Source organism: Mobula birostris, chromosome X, assembly GCF_030028105.1.
Source record: "Mobula birostris isolate sMobBir1 chromosome X, sMobBir1.hap1, whole genome shotgun sequence".
NCBI lineage: Eukaryota > Metazoa > Chordata > Chondrichthyes > Myliobatiformes > Myliobatidae > Mobula > Mobula birostris.
The window spans coordinates 57,794,185-57,818,109 of NC_092402.1; the positions used below are offsets into that span (position 1 = coordinate 57,794,185).

Consider the following 23,925-nt stretch of genomic DNA (forward strand, 5'->3'; position numbering starts at 1 on the left):
ACACCTTTTGGATCAGCAGCTACTGTATTTGTGAACATCCATAAAAGAACTAGTAAAAATTTCCAAATTAAAAGGCTAAATGAAGAAATAAGGCACAGATTGTTCCATGGAGGTATATGGGAAGTGTTTGTGTGTGTAGAACTGTAGATAGGATTGGATGATAAGATCTCATTATGATGTTTTTACTCCGTTTCCAAACCATCAGTTGGTCTGGCTGTCTGCTGACTGGAAATCTAAAGTCTTTTAGGAAAGGTGACTAGCAAATGTGGATGTTTCAGGTGATGATTAGTGGGGGTCATATTTACAGTTGCAAAGTGGGGAGGGGGGTTGGTGGTAGATTCATTTGTTTGACATTCCTGCTCTTCCTGGCTCACGAGTGGTGCTGTCAAAAGATGGATTAGACAGGCTTGCTTTCCTTTTAGCTAACAGGTTTCCTGAATCCCTGGCGAATCTACCGTATGAGTGTTAAATTTAAATTGAACATAATATCAGAACAGAGCTTGTATGAATTTATTTCTCCATCATTGGTTACCTCAGATGCATTTATAATGGAAATGGGCAAGCTTGCATCAATTTGGGATTTTCTTTTCTTAAATCCCCCAGTCTTCCCCATTTATCATGAGGATTCCAAAATGCCTCTCAAAGAATCACTTTCTTCTTATGTGACTAATGTTGCCATATTTTTACTGCACTGGAATAAACAGAAGAAAATGGCAGAATGGCTGTTTTTATAGGCAATTGAAGCCATTGATAATGGGATAGCCCGCTATCTCATTCAATAAACTGCTGTTCAAGAACTTTCTGTTGTACTTTACTGCATTCTATCCCCTAAAGTTAGGCCCATTGTGATATTACCTCCATTCTCAACTTTTCAAGGTAGGACCTCTAGGCTTCAAGTTACTGGAAAAGTTGATCTGTAATTAACTTCATTTGTAAAGTAGATTCAATTAGCATATTACATTAATACTTCCTCCCTGATGAATAACAGTTACACCCCCTAGTTTCATAAAGACCAAGGTTGGCATTTTAGAATTGTAACTGTTTATATCTATATGAAATGTTAACTGATTAGCATAAATCATTAATACAGTCTCATTTATGGCATTACAATTATTTGTGGGAATATTTTTAGAGGAAAACCTATTATAGAGAAACACTAACCCTATTTCTTCGAATGTTAATTAGCTTATGTAAATGAGATATAAAAAGCACAGATCATTACTATGTTCAGTCTACTAACATGAATGTCCGTTCCAAGTTCTGTAAATGCATGATTGGGGTTTGAGTTAAGCTGGTACATGCTAATTCATGCAAAATTTGTGCCATGCTGTCCAGGATTTTCTTGTATTATAAATGTTCCACTCAGTCACTCTGTAGATGATTTGATGCCTTATCTGGTGAATTTGTAATTGATGCTGCAAGGATCAGTTTTGTTCACAGGCTGTTGGATACAAATACCTAATGTGCATTCAAATAGGTCCCACAGGTTAAAGATTGAGATTAGTTTTTATAGATTTAACTTGTAGTTTTTAATTTATTTCAACATGCATAGGCTGTATTCACTTGATACAAAAAGCAGGCAAGGAAGTTAAATGCCCTTGGAAATGATCCAGGGTTTTCAATCTGAAAGCTTAATTTAAATTCGATAGAGTATCATGAACATAATGTCAAAAGCTGAAAGGAAGAGCATTCCATTGCAGATAACTTCAAATTTTAACGAAGGGTTTAAAAACTATAGCACATCAGAGGGATTGGTGAAAATGTTCAAGGAGTAATACATGCCATGTGTCAGTAGCTTCTCAGGGAAATTGTCTACAACTTTCTCCATCAAAGAGTTGGCAATAATGTTCACTGAGTACCTTATTACTTTGAATTATCCAGAAATTGCCAAAATAAACCTTATGAGGAATGTGCAAGTCTTGACAGGGAGACCTTAAAAGTTGAGAATGACACAAAGCAGAAATGCTATTGTTTTGAATTACCGTGTTACATTGATAGAGGCTAGAGGTTATGTGTTTGGTAAATGCTTTAGAAAATGCCGTGATGAGTAACTCCGGTGCATTTTGTAGAGAGTGTACAATGCAGCCATGGTGCAGTGATGGTAAATGAAGTGAAACTTTAGGGTGGAGAACAAATAAAAATACAGATATTGGAGTCTGAAAATACAGAAAGTACTGAAAGAGCTCAGCCAGTCTGGCAGCATCTGTGGAAGGAGAAACCAGTTAAATCTTTGGGTCAGCGATCCTTATCTGAGAGTAGTACTTTACTTTATTGTCGCCAAACAATTGATACGAGAGCATATAATCATCACAGTGATATCTGATTCTGCGCTTCGTGCTTCCTGGATTACAAATCGATAGTAAATATTAAAAATTTAGGAGAACTCTGCACATATTAGAACAGGTTAATAAGAACGAGACAGAGACAATGGTAGTAGGATTGGACGCTGAGAAAGATTTTGATTCGGTTAGTTGGGCATTCCTATACAGAGTGTTAGGAAAATTTGGCTTTCAAGAAAAGTTTATTAAAGTAATTCAGACTCTATATGACAGCCCTACAGCCCGAATTAAGATAAATGAGGACCTCTCTGACTCCTTCTTAGAGAGAGGCACTAGACAGGGATGCCCAATTTCTCCTCTCCTTTTTGCGCTATATATTGAACCACTTGCCCAACTAATAAGACAGAGCGAAATCGTAAAAGGTATCAAGGTGGCAGGGATTGAACAGAAAGTGGCGTTATTCGCAGATAATGTTTTGGTCTATCTGAGTGAACCAGAAAAATCATTTATAGGATTGTTTACACTGTTGGATGACTTTGGGAAAATATCAGGTTATAAAATAAATGTAAAGAAAACGCAGGTTATGTCCCTAAATTATACACCATCCAAAAAATTGCAGGATACATACGATCTTAAGTGGGAAGCTAAATCATTAAAATATTTAGGAATAACCCTGCCAAAGGATCTTTCAACACTGTCACAGGTAAATTATGGGCCATTAATCTCAGAGATAAAAGCAGATATGCATAGATGGAATTTTATCCCCTTTTTAAGTTTAAATTCAAGGATAAATACTATAAAAATGAATATTCTTCCTCGGTTATTGTATCTTTTCCGTACTTACCGGTGGAGGTGGATGATAATCAATTCAGGGAATGGAACAAATGGATTTCCCGCTTCATTTGGCAAGGAAAGAAACCTAGAATTCGATATAACACCTTACAGTTAGGGAAGGAAGGAGGAGGTATGGTTCTTCCTTGCCTGAGAAATAATTTTTATGCCTCACAGATAACCCCTCTGTTATATTGGTGTAATAGGGAATATAAGGCTAGATGGAAGGAAATAGAATTTGGATTAGTTGACAGTTTTCCTCTACAGGCCTCAATAGCTGACAAAGGATTGATGGCCCAGTTGGAAAAATTTAAAAACAGTTGGATAAATCTTACATTAAAAGTATGGCAGAAGGTGGTTAATTCATGTGGAATTAATAACATGTTAAAACTCTTTAGATGGTGTGCATATGATACCGAATTCCTTCCCAACAGAGGAGATAAAAGATTTGAGCTATGGATAAAGAAAGGTCTTACAACCTACCTCTCATTTATAGATAAAAGAGTATTACAAAGTTTCCAAATCCTGCAGGACAAACATGGCCTAGAACACAATGACTTTTTTAGGTACCTTCAAGTACGAAACTATGTTAACCAGAGTTGTAGATATACAGACCTATCAACAGTAGAATTAGAATTTTTCAAGATTCTGAATTCGGCTTGCAGTTCAATACCTAGTAAATCAGTTTCTCGATTATATAATGCACTCTCCCATGCTAAAAATGTAAATACACTGTATATTAAAGAGAAGTGGGAGAAAGAAGTGGGGTTGGTACTTTCAGAGGAGGCTTGGGGGGAAATCTGCAGCTTTCAATGGTCCTCGACTAATTCTTTGACTTGGAGAGAACATTGTTGGAAAAACATTATAAGATACTTCAAGACCCTATATCAGGAAAAATATAAAGATACAAACGTGGCGTGTTGGAGAAGGTGCGGCTCCAAGGAGGCAAATCATTTTCATATTTTCTGGGATTGCCCTAAATTAAGTCTATATTGGGAAGGTATTCATAGAACATTAGTTAAGGTACTTAGGTCCCAGATACCTCTGAACTTTGAGATGCTCTATTTGGGGCATGTATTGTTTCTTGAACAGAAGGAAGATATAAAGTTGCTGCAGGCCCTCTTAGCGGCAAGTAAGAAATCAATCACTAGAAAGTGGCTAAATCCAATACCACCTACATTAGAAGATTGGCACGAAATTATCTTGGAAATATTTAAAATGGAAAAGTTGACTTACTCCCTGAGAATTCAAAAAGAAAAATTTTATCAAATCTGGAATAAATGGATTGAATATATAACCCCAATGCGAGCAGACTTTAGATGACTCTCCTAATGATTTATACTGCTCTTCTCATCGACACAGTAATATTGCTAACGTAAGCACCCCTAGTCTAAATGTCTTTTTGTTTTGTTTTCTTTTGGAAAATAGAGTATTAACACAAGTAAAGAGAAAGATTTGGGAAAGGGATAAAAAATGAAAAAATTAAGTAAATAAGTACATAGGGATTGGATAATTATGTCTGCGGGCAGGAGCAAGCATGAACAAATTAGGATATAAACACCTACAATGGTTGTTACATAGGCTTATATACAACATTTTGGACCAGTGGAAATGGTCCAGACTAGTACCATTACTTAGCCTAATAGATTAGAATTACCACAGTACATAATTATCTATTTAAGTGTCTAATTTGCTTTTATATCATCTCAATGTGTACTTAAGAATGTATAAATAATTATAGTTTTATACGTATAAAAAAATGGAAAAGGTTATATGTGTGAAAAAAGTACATGATATTTGTGAATTCCTTATCCAAATAAAAATAAAATTTAAAAAAAAATATTAAAAATTTAAATTATAAATCATAAATAGAAAATAGAAGAGGGAAAATAAGGTAGTGCAAAAAAAAAACGAGAGGCAGGTTCGGGTATTTGGAGGGTACGGCCCAGATCCGGGTCAGGATCCATTCAGCAGTCTTATCACAGTTGGAAAGAAGCTGTTCCCAAATCTGGCCGTACGAGCCTTCAAGCTCCTGAGCCTTCTCCCGGAGGGAAGAGGGACGAAAAGTGTGTTGGCTAGGTGGGTTGTGTCCTGGCTTCACTGCTCCGACAGCGTGCAGTGTAAAGTGAGTCCAGGGATGAAAGTTTGGTTTATGTGATGTGCTGGGCTGTGTTCACGATCTTCTGCAGCTTCTTTCGGTCTTGGTCAGGACAGCTTTCATACCAGGTTGCGATGTACCCTAAAAGAATGCTTTCTACAGTGCATCTATAAAAATTAGTGAGGGTATTAGGGGACAGGCCAAATTTCTTTAGTTTTCTCAGGAAGTAAAGGCACTGGTGGGCCTTCTTGGCAGTGAACTCTGCTTGGTTGGACCAAGTCAGGTCATTTGTGATATTGACCCTGAGGAACTTAAAGCTTTTGACCTGTTCCACTTGCGCACCACTGATGTAAATTGGGTCGTGCGATCTGCTACTCCTACTGAAGTCAACAACCAATCCCTTCATCTTGCTGATGTCGGGGGATTTAATTTCCTCTCTGTGCTCAAACTCATCGTTGCCTGAGATACAGCCTTCAATTGTTGTGTCATCAGCAAGCTCACACATTGAGTTTGATGGAAATTTGACTACACAATCCTGGGTGTACAGTGCGTACAGCAAGAGACTGAGTGCTCAGAGAGATTGTAGAGGAGATCGTGTCCCCTATTTTTACAGCCTGGGTCCTGTTTGAAGAAGTAGAAGGTGAATGTGAAATGAATGCTGTAAATCTTAAACAAATACTAATCTTATGAAGTTACTAATCTTAATATTGGGTCGTAAAACTGTAATATGCCCAGTTAGAATATGAGATGCAGTACTTCAAGCTTGTATTTTACTTTGTTCAAACTTGTGTTGGAATCACATTTGTGGACTGAACAGAGGTATTCTCTGAAAAGTTATCCAGTCTGTGTTTGGTTCCCCTCACCTCCCCCCTAATGTAAAGGAGACCACATGGCATAAATGAATGCCATCTTTGAGATCAGAAGTATAAGTAAATTATTGATTCATGTGGCAGAATTACTGGACACTGTGGAGGAAGAAAGTGAAAGGTTTGTTGTCCTTTGTTCTACATTTTATGTCTTTTCATTGTTGTTGTATCTCCTGTGGCTGTGCAGGAAGCTGCCATGGGAAGGGGAATTGGGTATTGGTAGAGACATAGTAAGCCAGAGCACCTTGGAGTGAATTATCCTTTCAGAATTGTGAATGTTGGGGGTTGTGGAGGATCATCTAGTGAACATAAAGGTTGGTGAAGACGAGGCGCAGAGGTGGGTTGGTGGCGGTTCCCACTGTCCATTGAACTGACTTCAGCACAATTCAGCATCTTCAGTATTTGCTTACGTAAATTTGACGGGACTACAATTCAAAATGTAATTCATTGGATGGCAGGTTTATAATGATGTCCAGACTAAAATAGTATAACAGTGCATTTTCTTTCCCCGCTTAAAAAAAGGAAAGAATTTTTAAAAATCTGTTAGAGAAATGCTGCAACCCAGAAAAGACAGTCTCTATAGAGATTAGAGATGGTTTTTACAACAGCTGTAAACTTGGATAGTGTAGATAGGCTATTTATTTTAATACCTTTTGAGATTAGGAGTTCTGCTGGTTTAATGATTCACCCTAGTGTAAACAAAATTGTCCCAATTTGAGACCAGGAGAGATTAGACAAAGGAGTTAGTGGACATTATTTACTGGGATTTTCAGAAGGCCTTTGATAAAGGTGCTGTACACAAGGCTGTTAAAACAAGATAATAGCCCATGGTCTAAGAAGCGTGGAATGAAGATTGGCTGACTCGCAGATGTCAGAGAGTGGGGATAAACGGGGTCCTTTTGAGGATGGCTGCAGGTGACTAATAGTGTTTTGCAGGGGTCAACGCTGGGATCGGAAGTTTTCACTTTATACATTAATAATCTGGATGAAGGAAATGATGGTTTTGTGATAACAGTACCAAGATAGACGGAGTGACAGGTAGTGTTGTGGTGGCAAGAAGTCTGCAGAAAAACTTGGACAGGTTGGTAGAGTGGGCAGATGGAAGACAGTGTTGGGAAGTGTGGGGTTATGCACTTTGGCTGGAAGAATGAAGGTGCAGACTATTTTTTAAATGGGAAGTGAATTCATAAATTAGAGGTGCAGGGGAATTTGGGAATCCTAGTTCAGGATTCTCTTAAGATTAACTTGCAGGTTGAGACGGTAATATAGAAGGCAAGTGCAATGTTAGTATTCATTTCAGGAGGACTAGAATGTAAAAGTAAGGATGTAATGCTGAGATTTTATAAGGCATTGGTCAGACCACATTTGGAGTATTGTGAGCAGTTTTAGTCCCTGTATCTAAGGGAAAATGTGCTAGTCCTGCAGAGGGCCCAGAGGAGGTTCACAAAAATGTTCCCAGGAATTGAATGAAAAGCTAAACATATGAGGAACATTTGAGGATGAGTGAGTACGGGGGAGGGGGGGTGGAAATCTCATTGAAACTGAAAGGCCTGGACAGAGTGGATATGGAGAAGATGTTTCCTATAGTGGGGAAGTCGAAAACCAGATAAAGTGACATCCCTTTAGAACAGAAATGAGGAGGAATTACTTTAGCCAGAAAATTGTGAATCTGTGGAATTGATTGCCACAGATGGCTGTAGAGATTAAGTCATTGGGTATATTTAAGGCAGAGGTTGATAATTTCTTGATTGGTCAGGTGGAAAAGGCAGAGCATGACGAAAAAGACAGAATGGAGCCAAGGAAAAAAATCAGCAAAGGTTGAATGGCAGAGGAGATTTGATGGGCTGAATGGCCTAATTCTTCTATAGTTATAGTCTATTTACCATCTCAGAAAGAAAAATACAGGAGCTAAAGTTGGACTGAAGACAAAATTATTTTAATCACAAAATTATATTTTTTCTATGCAGAAGATAGCCTCCCTGTAAAAAAAAATCATTGTGAATGCACAAATCCAATTAAGTCTTCAAATATAGTTTATAATCATGGGAATATATGCAAATTATCATGTAAATTAGACCAAATTAAGTGAATTGATAGAAGAGCAAATCCAGACACGAGACTGGGACACTCAAAGCAGCTTGGGATGCTTTAGTACATATAAGGTGCTATGTAAATGTAGACCAGTCAGTTTTCTTTTTAAAATAGATTTTAAATGCCAACAATTGTACATATTATATCCATAAAATCACAAGACGTAGGAACAGAATTACGCCACTTGGCCCATTGAGTCTGTTCCACCATTCCACCATGGCTGATTTATTATGTCTCTCAACTCCGTTCTCTTGCTTTCTTCCTGTAACCTTTGATACCCTTACGAATCAAGAATCTATCAATCTCTACTTTAAATACATCCAAAGACTTGACCTCCACAGCCGTCTGTAGTAACAAATTCCACAGATTCACCACCCACTGGCTCAAGAAATGTCTTCTCATCTCTGTTCTAAAGGGACGTCGTCGTATTCTGAGTCTGTGCCCTCTACTCCTAGACTCCCCCATTACAGGAAACATCCTCTCTACGTCCACTCTATCTAGGCCTTTCAATAATCGATTGGCTTCAATGAGATCCCCTTCATTTCTTTGAACTCCAGCAAGTACAGGCCCAGAGTCATCAAATGCTCCTCACACATTAACCCTTTCTTTCCCAGAATGGTTCTCGTGATCCTCCTCTGGACCCTCTCCAATTCAAGCACATCCTTTATTAGATAAGGGGCTCAAAACTGCTCATTATACTCCAGCAAGTGCAGTGTGACCAGTGCCTTATAAGGCCTCCAGACAATCTGAAAAATATAAAGCTAGAAAATAGCAGAATATTTGAAAATACAATGGAAATTGGTTGGATGGAGCTCAAATAAATCTTAGGCTTCCAATTTTTATCTGCAAACCAACAGCAAAGTAATGGTTCAGGATGTGAAACGCTTCTTTGTTCTGTAATTGTGTAATACTTTGAGTTATTTCAAATCTGATGTCTTGACAAAATTTCCATCTGTTTTAATGCTAATGTAATATTTTTTATCTTAATTACTTTCATTTTTTGTCACATTTAGATTTATTATCCCTAACTGTGATATAAAAATTATCATCTGTGTGATAACATTTTCCTGCTTCTAATAATAAGATCCTTTGTTCAGATATTTTATGCCAATATTAAAAGACTTCCAAGTTCGAACCAAACAGCATAAAAGCAGGTTCTTTGAGTCAAACGGTCCACGCTGACCAAGATTCCCACCTAAGCTGGTTCCATTTTCCCACGCTTGGCTCATACCCCTGTAAACTTTTCCTATCCATGACCTCTCCAAGTGCCTTTTACATACTATTAATATACCTACCTCAGCCACTTCCTTGGTCAGCTCGTTCCATATACTGATCACCTTCTGAGTGAAAATGTTGTCCCTCCGGTTCCTATTAAATTTCTTCCCCCTCACCTTAACCTTATACCCTTTAGTTCTTGATTCTCTAAACCTGGGAAAACAGACTGCATGTTCACCTTATGATTTTATACACCTCTATAAAATTGTTCCTCATTCTTCTGTGCTCCAAATTGCACAAAAGAGTCTTCAGGAAATTTCCAAGTATACCTTCAAAGAAGTTTATTGATGTATTTGTGAAAGAATAAAGGAACCCGTCATTTGCGTCCAGGTGTGATAACATGCACAACGCAGTGAGGGCTAGAAAGGTGGCATTTTTATGTAAAAACTTAAAAATAATAATACCCTAGAAATTTAAGTGCATAATGCATTTTTCATTACAATTTGAGTGGAATTTTCATCTCAGCTATAACATTCTAACAGGCTTAGTTTTACTTGACAAATTGAATTGCATGGTTCGTACACATATTACAGGTTAGAAATATGCAGATCATGCAGCAACGATGTTAAACCTCAGAGTGTTTGCTTGACAATCATCCTGCAAAATTGGGCTGTGCATCTGCACCCAATTCTCAGAAAGAGCCTGGTCCAAGCAGTGCATATTTAAAGAGATTTTAAACCTCTTGGGGATTAAATTGGAGGTGAACTTGTTGTATTGAATGGGGTTGAAGAGTATTACAGTAAGTCTTGGAGTGACTTTTTTCGAAATTGAAGTGAAGATCGGCTTTTGTCATTTGAAGTATGGGTGTCTTTGCAGTGGGCTCTTTGTTAAGAGTGAACATGACCAATAACCTATCCTGATCTAGCCATGTTGATGTCATGGCCAAGAAAGCTCACAGACACCTCTACTTCCTCAGAAGGCTAAAGAAATTAGGCGTCTCCCCTTGAACCCTCACCATAGAAAGCATCCTATCAGGATGTGTCACGGCTTGCTGTGGCAACTGCTCTGCCTGTGACAGCAAGAAACTGCAGAGAGTTGTGGACACATCTCAGCACATCATGGAAGCCAGCCTTCCCTCCACGGACTCTGCCTTGGTAAATCAACCAGCATAATCAAAGACCCCACCTACCATGGACATTCTTTCTTTTTCCCTCTTCCATCAGACAGAAGATACAAATGCCCGTATCTCTAGGCTCAAGGACAGCTTCTATCCCACTGTTATAAGACTATTGAATGGTTCCTAGTATGACAGTATGGATTCTTGCCCTCACAATGTACTTCGTTATGACCTTATACTTTATTGTTTACCTGCACTGCACTTCCTCTGTAGCTGTTACACTTTATTCTGCATTCTACTATTGTTTTACCTTGTACTATCTCAATGAATTAATCTGTATGAACAATATGCAAGACAAGCTTTTCACTGTGTCTCAGTACATGTGACAATAATAAACCAATTTACCAATTTACATGACGGCAAGTGAGAGGGAATGAGTTACAGGGAAATAAGTGGGGGAATACATGAAATATAGATCAGTTGCAGATACGGGCGGAGAAGTGGCAGATGGAGTTTAACCTGGCCAAACGTGAAGTATTGCACCTTGGTAGGTCAAATGTAAAGAGACAATTCACTGTTAAGGGCAAGACTCTTAACAGCGTTGATGAGCGGAGGGATCTTGGGGTTCAAGTTCATAGCTCCCTGAAAGTGGCTATACAGGTTAAGAGTGGTTAAAACTGCATACGGCTTTGAGTTCAGGAACTTATGTTTCAGCTTTAGTTAGGCAGCATCTGGAGTATTGCATATAGTCCTGGTCACCCCATTATATGAAGGATGTCAAGGATTTGGAGTGGGTTCAGAAGAGGTTACTAGGATGCTGCCTGAGGGCTTGTGCTATAACGAGAGTTTGGACAAATTTGGGTTATTTTCTCTGAAATGGCGGAGGCTGAGGGGAGATCTGATAGAGGTTTACAGGATTATGAGAGGCATAGATAGAGTAGACAGACAGTATCTTTTTCCCAGGGCTGAAGTGTCTAATACCAGAGGGCATGCATTTAAGGTGAGAGGGGGTAATTTCAAAGGAGATGTGAAGGGCAAGTTTTTTACATGAGAGTGGTAGGTGCCTGGAATGCACTGTCTATGGTGGTGGTAGAGCCAGATACATTAGGGACTTTTAAGAGACATTTAGATAATCACATGAATGTGAGAAAAATTGAAGGATATAGACATAGTGTAGGCAGAAGCGATTGATTTAGTTGGCCATTTGATTACTGATTTAATTGGTCTGGCACAAAATTGTGAGCCGAAAGGCCTGTTCCTGTGTTCCACATTCTATGTTAGGGCTTGATTCACTGGAGCATAGAAGAATGAGGGGTGATCTGATAGAGGTGAATAAAATCATGAAGGGGCATGGATAGGGTGAATGCACAGTCTTTTTCCTGGGGTTAAAGTCCTGCAGACTTCTAGGCAGGCTTGATAATGCTTTAAGTGTTATAGTGTATATGGCCATTGACCTTTGCCTAGTGAACTGTGCCTGATAGACTAAACTACCTCTGTTGTTTGTGGACTGCCACCAGAGAGGTAGCATTCACCAAGGTTGTTGAGGAATGCAAGTTCAAGTAATAAAGTAAATCTGATGTTGCAAAAGGAAAATAGTTTCAGTGCAAACTACTAGATTGTGTTAAAACCCTACTTGGTTCACTTCAAGAAAGGAAATCTTCCAACCTTACGTAGTCCGACCAACATATCATTCCATATCCATCACATGTGGTTGACTTTTAACTGCCTCCATCTTCTAGGGCAACTAGGGGCAGATGACAAGTGTTGGCATTACCAGTGGTAGCCCAATCCCATCAATGAGTAACTGTCTGAGCCCGTGGCTTTGTGTGTCAGACAGATTAATGGGGGAATCTTCTTCCACTTTACAGTGGGATGGCTCTGCTGCTCAGGGTTTTGCCAGATAGCATGTCTTGGATATCTCAAATGAGATATCCAAGCGTGGAGTCACAGTGAGTGGAGCAAGCAAATTAAAGGGCAAGCTTAAACTATTTTCATGCAAACCATAGGGGTTTGTGGGATGAGCATGAAGTAGAATCGGAAAAGGAGGAGTAAATAGGATGCAACTATAAATAGGATGATAGCTATCCCCATGGACTCTAGCTACCCCCATAGTCTACCATGCACACTTTCTCTGATAGACCAGTTTGCCGATGGGGAGGTTAGAGAATTTCATTCTGCTGTTGCTGGGAGGGAGTGTGTGCTATCTGCAGCAAGAGAAGGGTAAGAGTGTTGTGTGTATTTCAATGAGTCTGCATTATGTACCTTACTTCCTATGTAGAAAGCTGACAATGCACATAAAGCTGATATGTGTGTAAATTTTAGAGTTGGGATAACTGAGTGACTCTGTGATGGAACATATGAGTGCCTGGTAGGTGATACAATTGCTGGAGATGGTTTACAAACAGCAATGGAAGTATTATGCCTCAGTCTGTGTGTGACTATAGTTGTGTTGTTGTTGGTAGATGGAATTTAATTATTATGTTCATTGACCTTGACTGTGAATGAAATTTTGTTAAAGTTTTTCAAGTACCAGTTCTAGATCCTAAGATAGCTGGCTGTTCTTGGTCGTTTACAATGTATGGAGAGATCAAACAGACTGGAACTGTATTCTCTAGAGTTTAGAAGAATGAAAGCTGGGAACTTAAAACATTTTTGCAGGGAGGATGTTTCCCTAGCTGAGGATTCAAGAACCAGGTGTCATTGGGGTTAGAATTCTCTCTGCCCTAAGATTATGTGGACTCATTCCTTGAATTCATTTAAAATCAAGACTCATGGTTGTCTGTTATTAAAGGAACCAAAGGATATAGGGATGAGAAAATGCCATTGAGATAGAAGATCAGCTATGACTTTGGTAAACAGTGGTATAGAGTCAAGGAGCTGGACAGCTGACTCCTTCTGTGCATGAGTATGATGTCAATCTTCTTGAGTGGTTGAAGCTGAACTCATCCAGACAAGTGAAGAGTGTTCCATCACACTCCTGACTTGAGCTACGGAGATGTTGGATAGGCTTTGGGGAGTTAGGAGGTGAGTTACTCATGGCAGGATTCCTAGTCCCTGACCTGCTCTTGTCACCACATTGAGACCTTTTCCAATCCATTTGAAATCATTCTGGAATATCTTGAGCCTCTGAAGAATTCTGACAGTGGCTCACGTGCAACTTTCTCTATTTCTCTTAGCACGCCAGCCATAAATGGCAATCTAAAACTGTTTTTGCAGTTAATTTATAGAGCACCCCTATCAGTTGAAGCTGTATTGTGGGTGCTGACGATATCTTTTCTTTTTAATCCATTAAATGATTTATAGTTATGTCCTTGCTCCAGCAGGATCCACAGGAAAGCAAGCATGATTGGGAATGAGCTTTTGTCCTGTCCTCCTCCTCTTTTTTATTGTTGAGAACATCTGCTAATTATAATGATCTAGCTAAACCTGGCTAAAAGAGGTAACGCATACCAGAGATCAATGTTGTCTATATGACTCACATTCTGATGTATATTTACCCACTGTATTGCTGAAAAACAATAGCTTGCATGTTTCTTATCAGTAATTATCACTCCTTTGAAATAACTAAGTCAGTAATTATACCATAGGTTAACCGTATGTTGTTTCATTAAATTTGTGGAAAATAACTTTTGCAAGCAGAGCAAATCCAGCTGTCCACTTCTGAATCTCATAACTTTTACAAGTCCTGAAATTGAAATGGTGGACTACAAGGTATAGGACCCCAATGGAGCGATAAGATGCAGCTTAGACATTTGATTGTTAAATTGATATATTTACAGGCTACTGTGATGACTGGCCAGGAAACTGTCAAAGCTCCATCAGCGAAAGTGGATGTTCCATCCAAAGCACCAGGTGATGCAGAACCTCAAGGAACTGTTCTCCCAAGAGCAGCAGTGGGTGAGGCAAATAGTGAAGGCCGTGCTTCTGCTGAGGCGCCAAAGGTCCTCAAAAATTTTGTGCAGCAGAACCATAGGTCTATTGGTAAGCAGGGTTTCCTTTTGGTTGTTCTTGTATTGCAGACATTTTTAAGCAGCACTTCTATTAGCCTTGCAAGAATCTCAACAATGCTGTAATTGAATGTTGGAATCTAGTTCATTAACAATATTTCACTATTGGCCAAATTTATTAATTGCAACTTTTTAAAAATAAATACTTTTTGAGGAATCTTGTGGGCTAATTTTATAACAAGTTGTGACATGATTATCAGGTCATTGCAAGTAAACATCTTCATCATAAACCTTTGATCTATTTCTGAAGAGACTATATCCCTCTGTTAGACTTCATAGAATCCTAGATTTCAATTTTTCTACAAAATCTAGCAACAAATTCGGACTGGTCATCTATAATGTGTGAACAACTGAAATTGTACTATCTTTGTGAAATAAGAGTAGGTAAGCCACATCTGATATTATGAGTCACTTACATTGTGAGCTGTGTTGTTTGTATACCAGTTTCTCATTTATTGGCAAATACAGACTTTTAAAAGTAGTGTTTTCCTCCTGGATAGGGTCAAAGGTTCAAAGGTCCAATTTAATGTCAGAGAAATGTATACAATATACATCCTGAAATGCTTTTTCTTCGCAACCATCCATGCAAACAGAGGAGTGCCCCAAAGAATGAATGACAGTTAAATGTTAGAGCCCCAAAGCCCTCCACCCCAGCTCCCCTCCCTCCTGCGCATAAGCGGCAGCAGGCAACAATCTCCCCTCCCCCCACTGGCAAAAAAAGCATCGGCATCCACCACTGAGCACTCAAGGATGAGCAAAGCAACAGCAAAGACACAGACTTGCAGTTACGCCAAAGACTTTGTGTTTCACCTGGTATATGACATACCACAGGCTCTCTCTCTCCCTAATAAGAGAGAAGGAATTGTCTCAGTTTTTCCCAGCGAGCGGGCAGACATAACGAACAACTCGCTGGGTTACAATGTTAAAAGTACGTTGTATCGCTTTTTTCAAGCTCTGTGCCAGAAGATCTCAAACATCTTGGGTCTCCAGGCACACAGCCACGGATATCCCAACTCCCCCGATGACACAGGTCTCCTGCCTGACACCAACCCTCGATCTGCCCATCTCCAGAGTCCCGAGATCCTAGGCTTCCAAATTCAAGCTGGACTCTTAGGCCGAGCCCTTGGCATGCTGAACAACAAAAGTCAGTTATGGAACCCTGAGAGCAGGACCCGTTCCCACAAAGAACCAAAGGCAAGGTGTAACTCCAGGTCAGGGTCATCAAAAGAACCCTGAAAAGGAAAAAATAAAGATACTAAACATGGAAATAGAACTGTTTCCGAAGATGCAAGCAAAGGAGTTACCATCATTACTCCGCTTTGCCTCTTATCCAGATAGTGCTCCTATTCAGGCATAAGTGCACAGGCGACTGTTATCTGGTAATTTGGAGTGTAACATTATCTCTTAGGACAAATGTGTGTTTACCTGATTTCTACTTGCACCAAATAGCATATTGTTACATAACATAGAAGCAAAATGATAAAAGTAGGGACATTTGGAATATGTAATCGAGGAAAAATATGTAAAGAGTATACCTGTATTGATTGCACAGGAGTTGTCGTAATAGTATTCTGTAGTCTGTCTAACTAATTTCCATTTCACCTTGTATGCAGTTTATCTCTGTAGAGCTTCTCCCTGCTGTATTGTATACCTTTGTGCCTTGGTGGTGGGGAATCAGGTTCTGACAGGTTGAGTAGCGTCAATAAGGAGCTATGGTGATGGGTTGGTTGCCAAGGATCAGTTCGGGTGAGAGTTTGGTGATGAGGTGGTCAGGTGAGAATGAGGGCAGGACATCAGTAAGTCTAAGTTTAGCAACACACATCAAAGTTGCTGGTGAACGCAGCAGGCCAGGCAGCATCTCTAGGAAGAGGTACAGTTGACGTTTCGGGCCGAGACCCTTCATCAGGACTAACTGAAAGAAGAGCTAGTAAGAGATTTGAAAGTGGGAGGGAGAGGAGCAGATCCGAAATGATAGGAGAAGACAGGAGGGGGAGGGATGGAGCCAAGAGCTGGACAGGTGATTGGCAAAAGGGATATGAGAGGATCATGGGACAGGAGGCCCAGGGAGAAAGACAAGGTGGGGGGGAACCCAGAGGATGGGCAAGGGGTATAGAGAGAGGGACAAAGGGAAAAAAAGGAGAGAGAGAAAAAGAATGTGTGTATATAAATAAATAACGGATGGGGTACTAGGGGTACGACTCTCACAGCTATCTGGACTATTTCTCTTCAACCCTGTCTCTTGCAAAAATGCCAGCCCCTTCTCACAATTCCTCGGTCTCTGCCACATCTGCTTTCAGGATGAGGCTTTTCATTCCAGGACAAGGGAGATGTCCTCCTTTTTTAAAGAAAGGGGCTTCCCTTCCTCCACCATCAACTCTGCTTTCAAACGCATCTCCCCCATTTCACGCACATCTGCTCTCACTCCATCCTCCCGCCACCTCACTAGGAATAGGGTTCCCCTTGTCCTCACCTACCACCCCACCAGCCTCCGGGTCCAACATATAATTCTCCGTAACTTCCCCCACCTCCAACGGGACCCCACCACTAAGCACATCTTTCCCTCCCCCACCTCTCTGCTTTCCGCAGGGATCGCTCCCTACGCGACTCCCTTGTCTATTCGTCCCCCCCATCCCTCCCCACTGATCTCTCTCCTGGCACTTATCCTTGTAAGCGGAACAAGTGCTACACATGCCCTTACACTTCCTCCCTCACCACCATTCAGAGCCCCAGACAGTCCTTCCAGGTGAGGCAACACTTCACCTGTGAGCCGGCTTGGGTGATATACTGCGTCCGGTGCTCCCGATGTGGCCTTCTATATATTGGCGAGACCCGACGCAGACTTGGAGATCGTTTTGCTGAACACCTACGCTCTGTCCGCCAGAGAAAGCAGGATCTCCCAGTGGCCACACATTTTAATTCCACGTCCCATTTCCATTCTGATATGTCTATCCACGGCCTCCTCTACTGTAAAGGTGAAGCCACACTCAGGTTGGAGGAACAACACCTTATATTCCGTCTGGGTAGCTTCCAACCTGATGGCATGAACATTGACTTCTCAAACTTCCGCTAGTGCCCCACCTCCCCCTTGTACCCCATCTGTTACTTATTTTTATACACCCATTCTTTTTCTCACTCTCCTTTTTCTCCCTCTGTCCCTCTGAATATACCCCTTGCCCATCCTCTGGGTCCCCCCCCACCCCCGTCTTTCTTCCCGGACCTCCTGTCCCATGATCTCTCATATCCCTTTTGCCAATCACCTGTCCAGCTCTTGGCTCCATCCCTCCCCCTCCTGTCTTCTCCTATCATTTTGGATCTCCCCCTCCCCCTCCAACTTTCAAATCCCTTACTCACTCTTCCTTCAGTTAGTCCTGACGAAGGGTCTTGGCCTGAAACGTCGACTGTACCTCTTCCTGGAGATGCTGCCTGGCCTGCTGCATTCACCAGCAATTTTTATGTGTGTTGCTTGAAATTTCAGCATCTGCAGATTTCCTCATGAAGTGTAAGTTTAGGGTGGGTGATTGTTGACGGTGACTTGGATTGTGACTGACAGTGGCAAGGAGGAGCAGGGAGGTAATGTTGAGGGGCCTGATGGAGAGGCATTTTTATTTCAAAAAGAAATTTATATTCATACAAAAATAGAAGAAATGCAAAAGATGGCTTTCTTTACTCTCATAGTGCCATTCAATCTATATATTCAGAGCGCTATCTGGCCCATAAATTAGTAGCATTAGTGCATTTTTGAGAGGCTTTTACATTGGGCTTAGCCCCTTGATGTCTGGTGCAGCAGGACTTTAGGCACAGTCCTTTCCTACAAAGCCTTGCAAGGATGCTATTTCATTTGAAGAGTTGCTGCCTGAAATGGGTTCCCTGTTCCTAATTGCTAGCACAAAAGATGAACAATTTGCATAGAGAGTACATTGTAGATGATATGGAACTCCCAATAAATGAACAGTCTTCTACCCAGTCAAGCTTATATACCTGTGAGCTTGAACAAGATGATTTGGCCAAATATTAATGCAGTAAAGGAAGGAGCTTTGAAAGTAGGGACATTAAAAATTGTTGGCTGAAGCAATAATCAAGACCTTGTCATTGTCTTCAGCTACTGTATATGTAAACATTGTGGCTTCACTGTCACGGGCAGAGAACTGCTGAAATGTTTAATTAAACAATTCTTGCTTGTCATAAAATAAACAACTTGTATTTCTATAGTAGCTTTAATGTACCACAGTTTCTCCACTCTTTGGGTGGAGAATTTCTCTTCATCTCAATCCTAAATGGTTTATTTGTTACCTTAGACTGTACTCTGGTTCTAAACCTCCTCACCATCAGGGGCATCCTTCCTGCATTTAAAGTCCAGTGCTGTCAGGACTTTATACACTTCAGTGAGGTCCTGAACCATTCATCTAACTGTTGTGAATATAAGTCCAGTTGTTTCAATCTGTCTTCATACATCAGACTTGCCAAACAAGGAATATCCAGTGACCATTTGATATAGTCCGTCTTTGGCAAGAACATCCTTTGTCAGATAAGGGGACCAAAATTGCACACTGCACTTAAGGTGTGGTCTCACCAATGTCATGCCCAATTGCAGTAAGCCAGCTTTATTCTGACAGCATACGTGTAGAATATAATGCTGTGTTGTTGGATAAAACCAAGGGCAACAGATTGATAAGAAATAACAAGGAGCTGAGGGTAAATCCTTCACTGAAAACAGAGCAGCAGCTGGAAACAAAGCCATTGCTACTTGTTCTCTCTGATAATGTAAGTAAAACCTTTTAAGAATCAGCAACATTGTTTGCCCTTTCTGAACTCTTGATACTAATGTGGGAAAAAGTTATACTTTCCCGAACTGTTGCTCTTCAAAGGTTTTCTGTGTAACTCATGAAATACTGACTGATCTATGATTTCCTTCTGTTCAGTCATTAAGTCTGATATTTCTAAATCTTTATTAGGTACAGTACCTTTGTGCATGGAGAGACAGTTAAGGTTAGAAAGGAAAGGGGATATTAAAAGTAACTGAATAAATTTGGAAAGAGAAATCTAAAGTTTATGCTGCCACTGTGTTGCACTGATGAGAAATACTTTCTAAAACCCTAAATATTGTTGGTTATTGCTGTTTTATATTTCAGGACGAACTGAAATAATGCCAGTGAATGAAATACGAGCACATCGGCTACATCTTCAAGCACAACCGACTGTGCCCATCTCAGTATCAGCAGTATCTCAGGTAACTCATTTGGTAAAAATGTGCTGTTTGTGTCGATAGAGATTTCATGCTTCATGGCACATGACTGCCACTTGATCTCTTTAGATATTTATGGGATATGTTTGCAATTTATGCATGAACGCATCTATTACAATTAAAAATCATAGGTGGTCTCAGGATGCCATAAATGCTAGACTAATATGTGACGCTGTGAACAGAACCAAGTAACATTAAGTGATAGGCTGAACTGAGTGTAGCACCACTACATCATGTGATTGTATAAAGGGAACTGAATAGCACATTTCCTCACCAGGAAAGAATTGACATCTACGTGAAAAAGTTATATAAACTAGGTAATATATTTAATCAAAAAGTTTTTGCATTGTACAATGTTAAAGTGCAAACATAATAGCTTTGTGAAAAACTTGTTTGCTTGAAAAAGTGTAATCCATTGGAGGGAAAAAAAATAGAGAACTTGAATTTGGTGGAAAGCATGGAAAGGAACAAGGGCTTGATGGAAAAATACGGAACAATATTAACAGCTTGCATTTATGTAGCAGCTTTAATGTGGATGACATTAAATGTGTCGGTACAGTAGGTGATTAGAAAGACAAACAGCATGTTGACCTTCACAGCAAGAGGATTTGAGTACAAAACCAAAGATGTCTTACTGAAATTATAAAGGAGCATATAGATCTAGTCTTTTCTCCTACCTAAGAAAACATAGAGGGAATGGAATAGAGGAAATGGAAGAAAGGCTCATCAGATTGGTTCTTGGAATGGAGGGATCTGTTCTAATGCTAGGATAAGTAGACTGAATGTATACTCTCTAGAGAATGAGATATAATCAAAATCTTTACAGGGCTTGACAGGATATACATTGGGAAATTGTTTCCCCGTCTTAGGAATCATAAACCAGAGATTGCGGTCTCAGAATAGGGAGCTAGCCATTCCGAACAGAGATGACCAGGAGAGATTTCTTCACCCAGAGGTGTTGAAACTGTGAAATTCTCTCCTCAAGAGGCCTGTGGAGGCTCAATCACTGCGTATTCATCAGAGAGACTGACAGACTTTTAGGTATTAAGGGAATCAAAAGAATATGAAAATGGAGTTGAACGGTGCTGTTAAACATAGAACATAGAATAGTACAGCACAGTACAGGCCCTTTGGCCCACAATGTTGTGCCGACCCTCAAACCCTGCCTCCCATATAACCCCCCACCTTAAATTCCTCCATATACCTGTCTAGTAGTCTCTTAAACTTCACGAGTGTATCTGCCTCCACCACTGACTCAGGCAGTGCATTCCACGCACCAACCACTCTCTGAGTAAAAAACCTTCCTCTAATATCCCCCTTGAACTTCCCACCCCTTAACTTAAAGCCATGTCCTCTTGTATTGAGCAGTGGTGCCCTGGGGAAGAGGCGCTGGCTATCCACTCTATCTATTCCTCTTATTATCTTGTACACCTCTATCATGTCTCCTCTCATTCTCCTTCTCTCCAAAGAGTAAAGCCCTAGCTCCCACTTCTCAGCCCACTTCTGCATCCTATCAATGTCTCTCTGCAATCTTCGATAATCCTCTACACTATCTACAACACCATCAACCTTTGTGTCGTCTGCAAACTTGCCAACCCACCCTTCTACCCCCACATCCAGGTTGTTAATAAAAATCACGAAAAGTAGAGGTCCCAGAACAGATCCTTGTGGGACACCACTAGTCACAATCCTCCAATCTGAATGTACTCCCTCCACCACCACCCTCTGCCTTCTGCAGGCAAGCCAATTCTGAATCCACCTGGCCAAACTTCCCTAGATCACATGCCTTCTGACTTTCTGAATAAGCCTACCGTGTGGAGCCTTGTCAAATGCCTTACTAAAATCCATATACATCACATCCACTGCACTACCCTCATCTATATGCCTGGTCACCTCCTCAAAGAACTCTATCAGACTTGTTAGACACAATCTGCCCTTCACAAAGCCATGCTGACTGTCCCTGATCAGACCATGATTCTCCAAATGCCCATAGATCCTATCTCTAAGAATCTTTTCCAACAGCTTTCCCACCACGGATGTAAGGCTCACTGGTCTATAATTACACGGACTATCCCTACTACCCTATTTGAACAAGGGGACAACATTCTCCTCCCTCCAATCCTCCGGTACCATTCCCGTGGACAACGAGGACATAAAGATCCTAGCCAGAGGCTCAGCAATCTTTTCCCTCACCTCGTGGAGCAGCCTGGGGAATATTACGTCAGGCCCCGGGGACTTATCCGTCCTAATGTATTTTAACAACTCCAACACCTCCTCTCCCTTAATATCAATATGCTCCAGAACATCAACCTCACTCATATTGTCCTCACCACCATCAAGTTCCCTCTCATTGGTGAATACCGAAGAGAAGTATTCATTGGGGACCTCGCTCACTTCCACAGCCTCCAGGCACATCTTCCCACCTTTATCTCTAGTTGGTCCTACCTTCACTCCTGTCATCCTTTTGTTCTTCACATAATTGTAGAATGCCTTGGGGTTTTCCTTTACCCTACTCGCCAAAGCCTTCTCATGCCCCCTTCTTGCTCTTCTCAGCCCCTTCTTAAGCTCCTTTCTTGCTTCCCTATATTCCTCAATAGACCCATCTGATCCTTGCTTCCTAAACCTCATGTATGCTGCCTTCTTCCACCTGACTAGATTTTCCACCTCACTTGTCACCCATGGTTCCTTCACCCTACCATTCTTTATCTTCGTCACCGGGACAAATTTATCCCTAACATCCTGCAAGAGATCTCTAAACATCGACCACATGTCCATAGTACATTTCTCTGCAAAAACATCATCCCAATTCACACCTGCAAATTCTAGCCTTATAGCCTCATAATTTGCCCTTCCCCAATTAAAAATTTTCCTGTCCTCTCTGATTCTATCCTTTTCCATGATAATGCTAAAGGCCAGGGAGCGGTGGTCACTGTCCCCCAGATGCTCACCAACTGAGAGATCTGTGATCTGACCCGGTTCGTTACCTAGTACTAGATCTAGCATGGCATTCCCCCTAGTCGGCCTGTCCACGTACTGTGACAGGAATCTGTCCTGGACACACTTAACAAACTCTGCCCCATCTAAACCCTTGGAACTAATCAGGTGCCAATCAATATTAGGGAAGTTAAAGTCACCCATGATAACAATCCTGTTATTTTTGCACCTTTCCAAAATCTGCCTCCCAATCGGCTCCTCTGTATCTTTGCTGCTACCAGGGGGCCTATAGAATACCCCTAGTAGAGTAACTGCTCCCTTCCTGTTCCTGATTTCCACCCATACTGACTCAAAAGAGGATCCTGCTACATTACCCACCCTTTCTTTAGCTGTAATAGTATTCCTGACCAGTAATGCCCCCCTCCTCCCCTTTTCCCCCCTCTCTATCCCTTTTAAAGCACTGAAATCCAGGAATATTGAGAATCTATTCCTGCCCTGGTGCCAGCCAGGTTGAGGTAAAAGATTGAGCATGATCTTATTGAAAGTTGGGGCAGGTATATGGGAACGAATGGAATGGCCCTGCTTCTGTTTCTTATATTCCTAAGCATTCATATATGGAGCTGCTGTGCTGCTTGCATTAAACCTTGTGTTCAAGGTTTCCTGAATGAGGAAATCATATTTCTTTGGCGTTCCAATAGAATCGCAATGGTGCAAGTCCCTCTGATAGATAGGAAACAATATTTGAAATGGGTTAGAAATAATAAAGAAAATTGTTCCACAAAATGTATTCAAGCAGTGGCTTGCTTTTAATTGCTTGCATTTAAGAGATTGAAGGGCAGATATAATAAAGGTGTTTAAAGTGATAAAGTGCTTCAATAAAATATATTCAGAGAAATAATTTCCCTTGATAGGGATAATCCATAGCAAGAAGGTTCTATTTTAAACTACATTAGATCTCAACATTCAGCAGTGAAATCAAGGAGCACTTTATCATATGTCTTTTTGAAATCCTTTGTTCCTCATTTAAAATTTTGTAAATTAACTTTTCTATGCAAAATGTGAAGTGAAGCGTTGTATTACAGTGAACCATAGAATGTCAAAATACGGCTTTGCATTTATAATTGCCTGGTAAGCTCCCCATCTCACCAGAGTTGTAAAAGGGAAGCATTGAGCAAAGGTCTGGTACTGTATCAAAGAAACAGAAGAAAAATAAATGCAAGTATCACCAGGCGATATACAGTCAGT

General features: G+C 40.6%; 1 protein-coding gene across 4 annotated transcripts in view; it reads left to right on the top strand.

Moving 5' to 3' along the window:
• The window catches only part of pou6f1 (POU class 6 homeobox 1), a 94,796-nt gene that overhangs the window by 18,821 nt on the left and 52,050 nt on the right, over positions 1-23,925 (top strand). For all 4 annotated transcript variants that reach the window (XM_072249336.1, XM_072249333.1, XM_072249335.1 and 1 more), the window contains exons 3-4: positions 14,277-14,478; positions 19,634-19,731. In XM_072249336.1, coding sequence (XP_072105437.1) covers positions 14,277-14,478; positions 19,634-19,731 — 300 coding nt within the window. The remainder of the gene's footprint in view (positions 1-14,276; positions 14,479-19,633; positions 19,732-23,925) is intronic.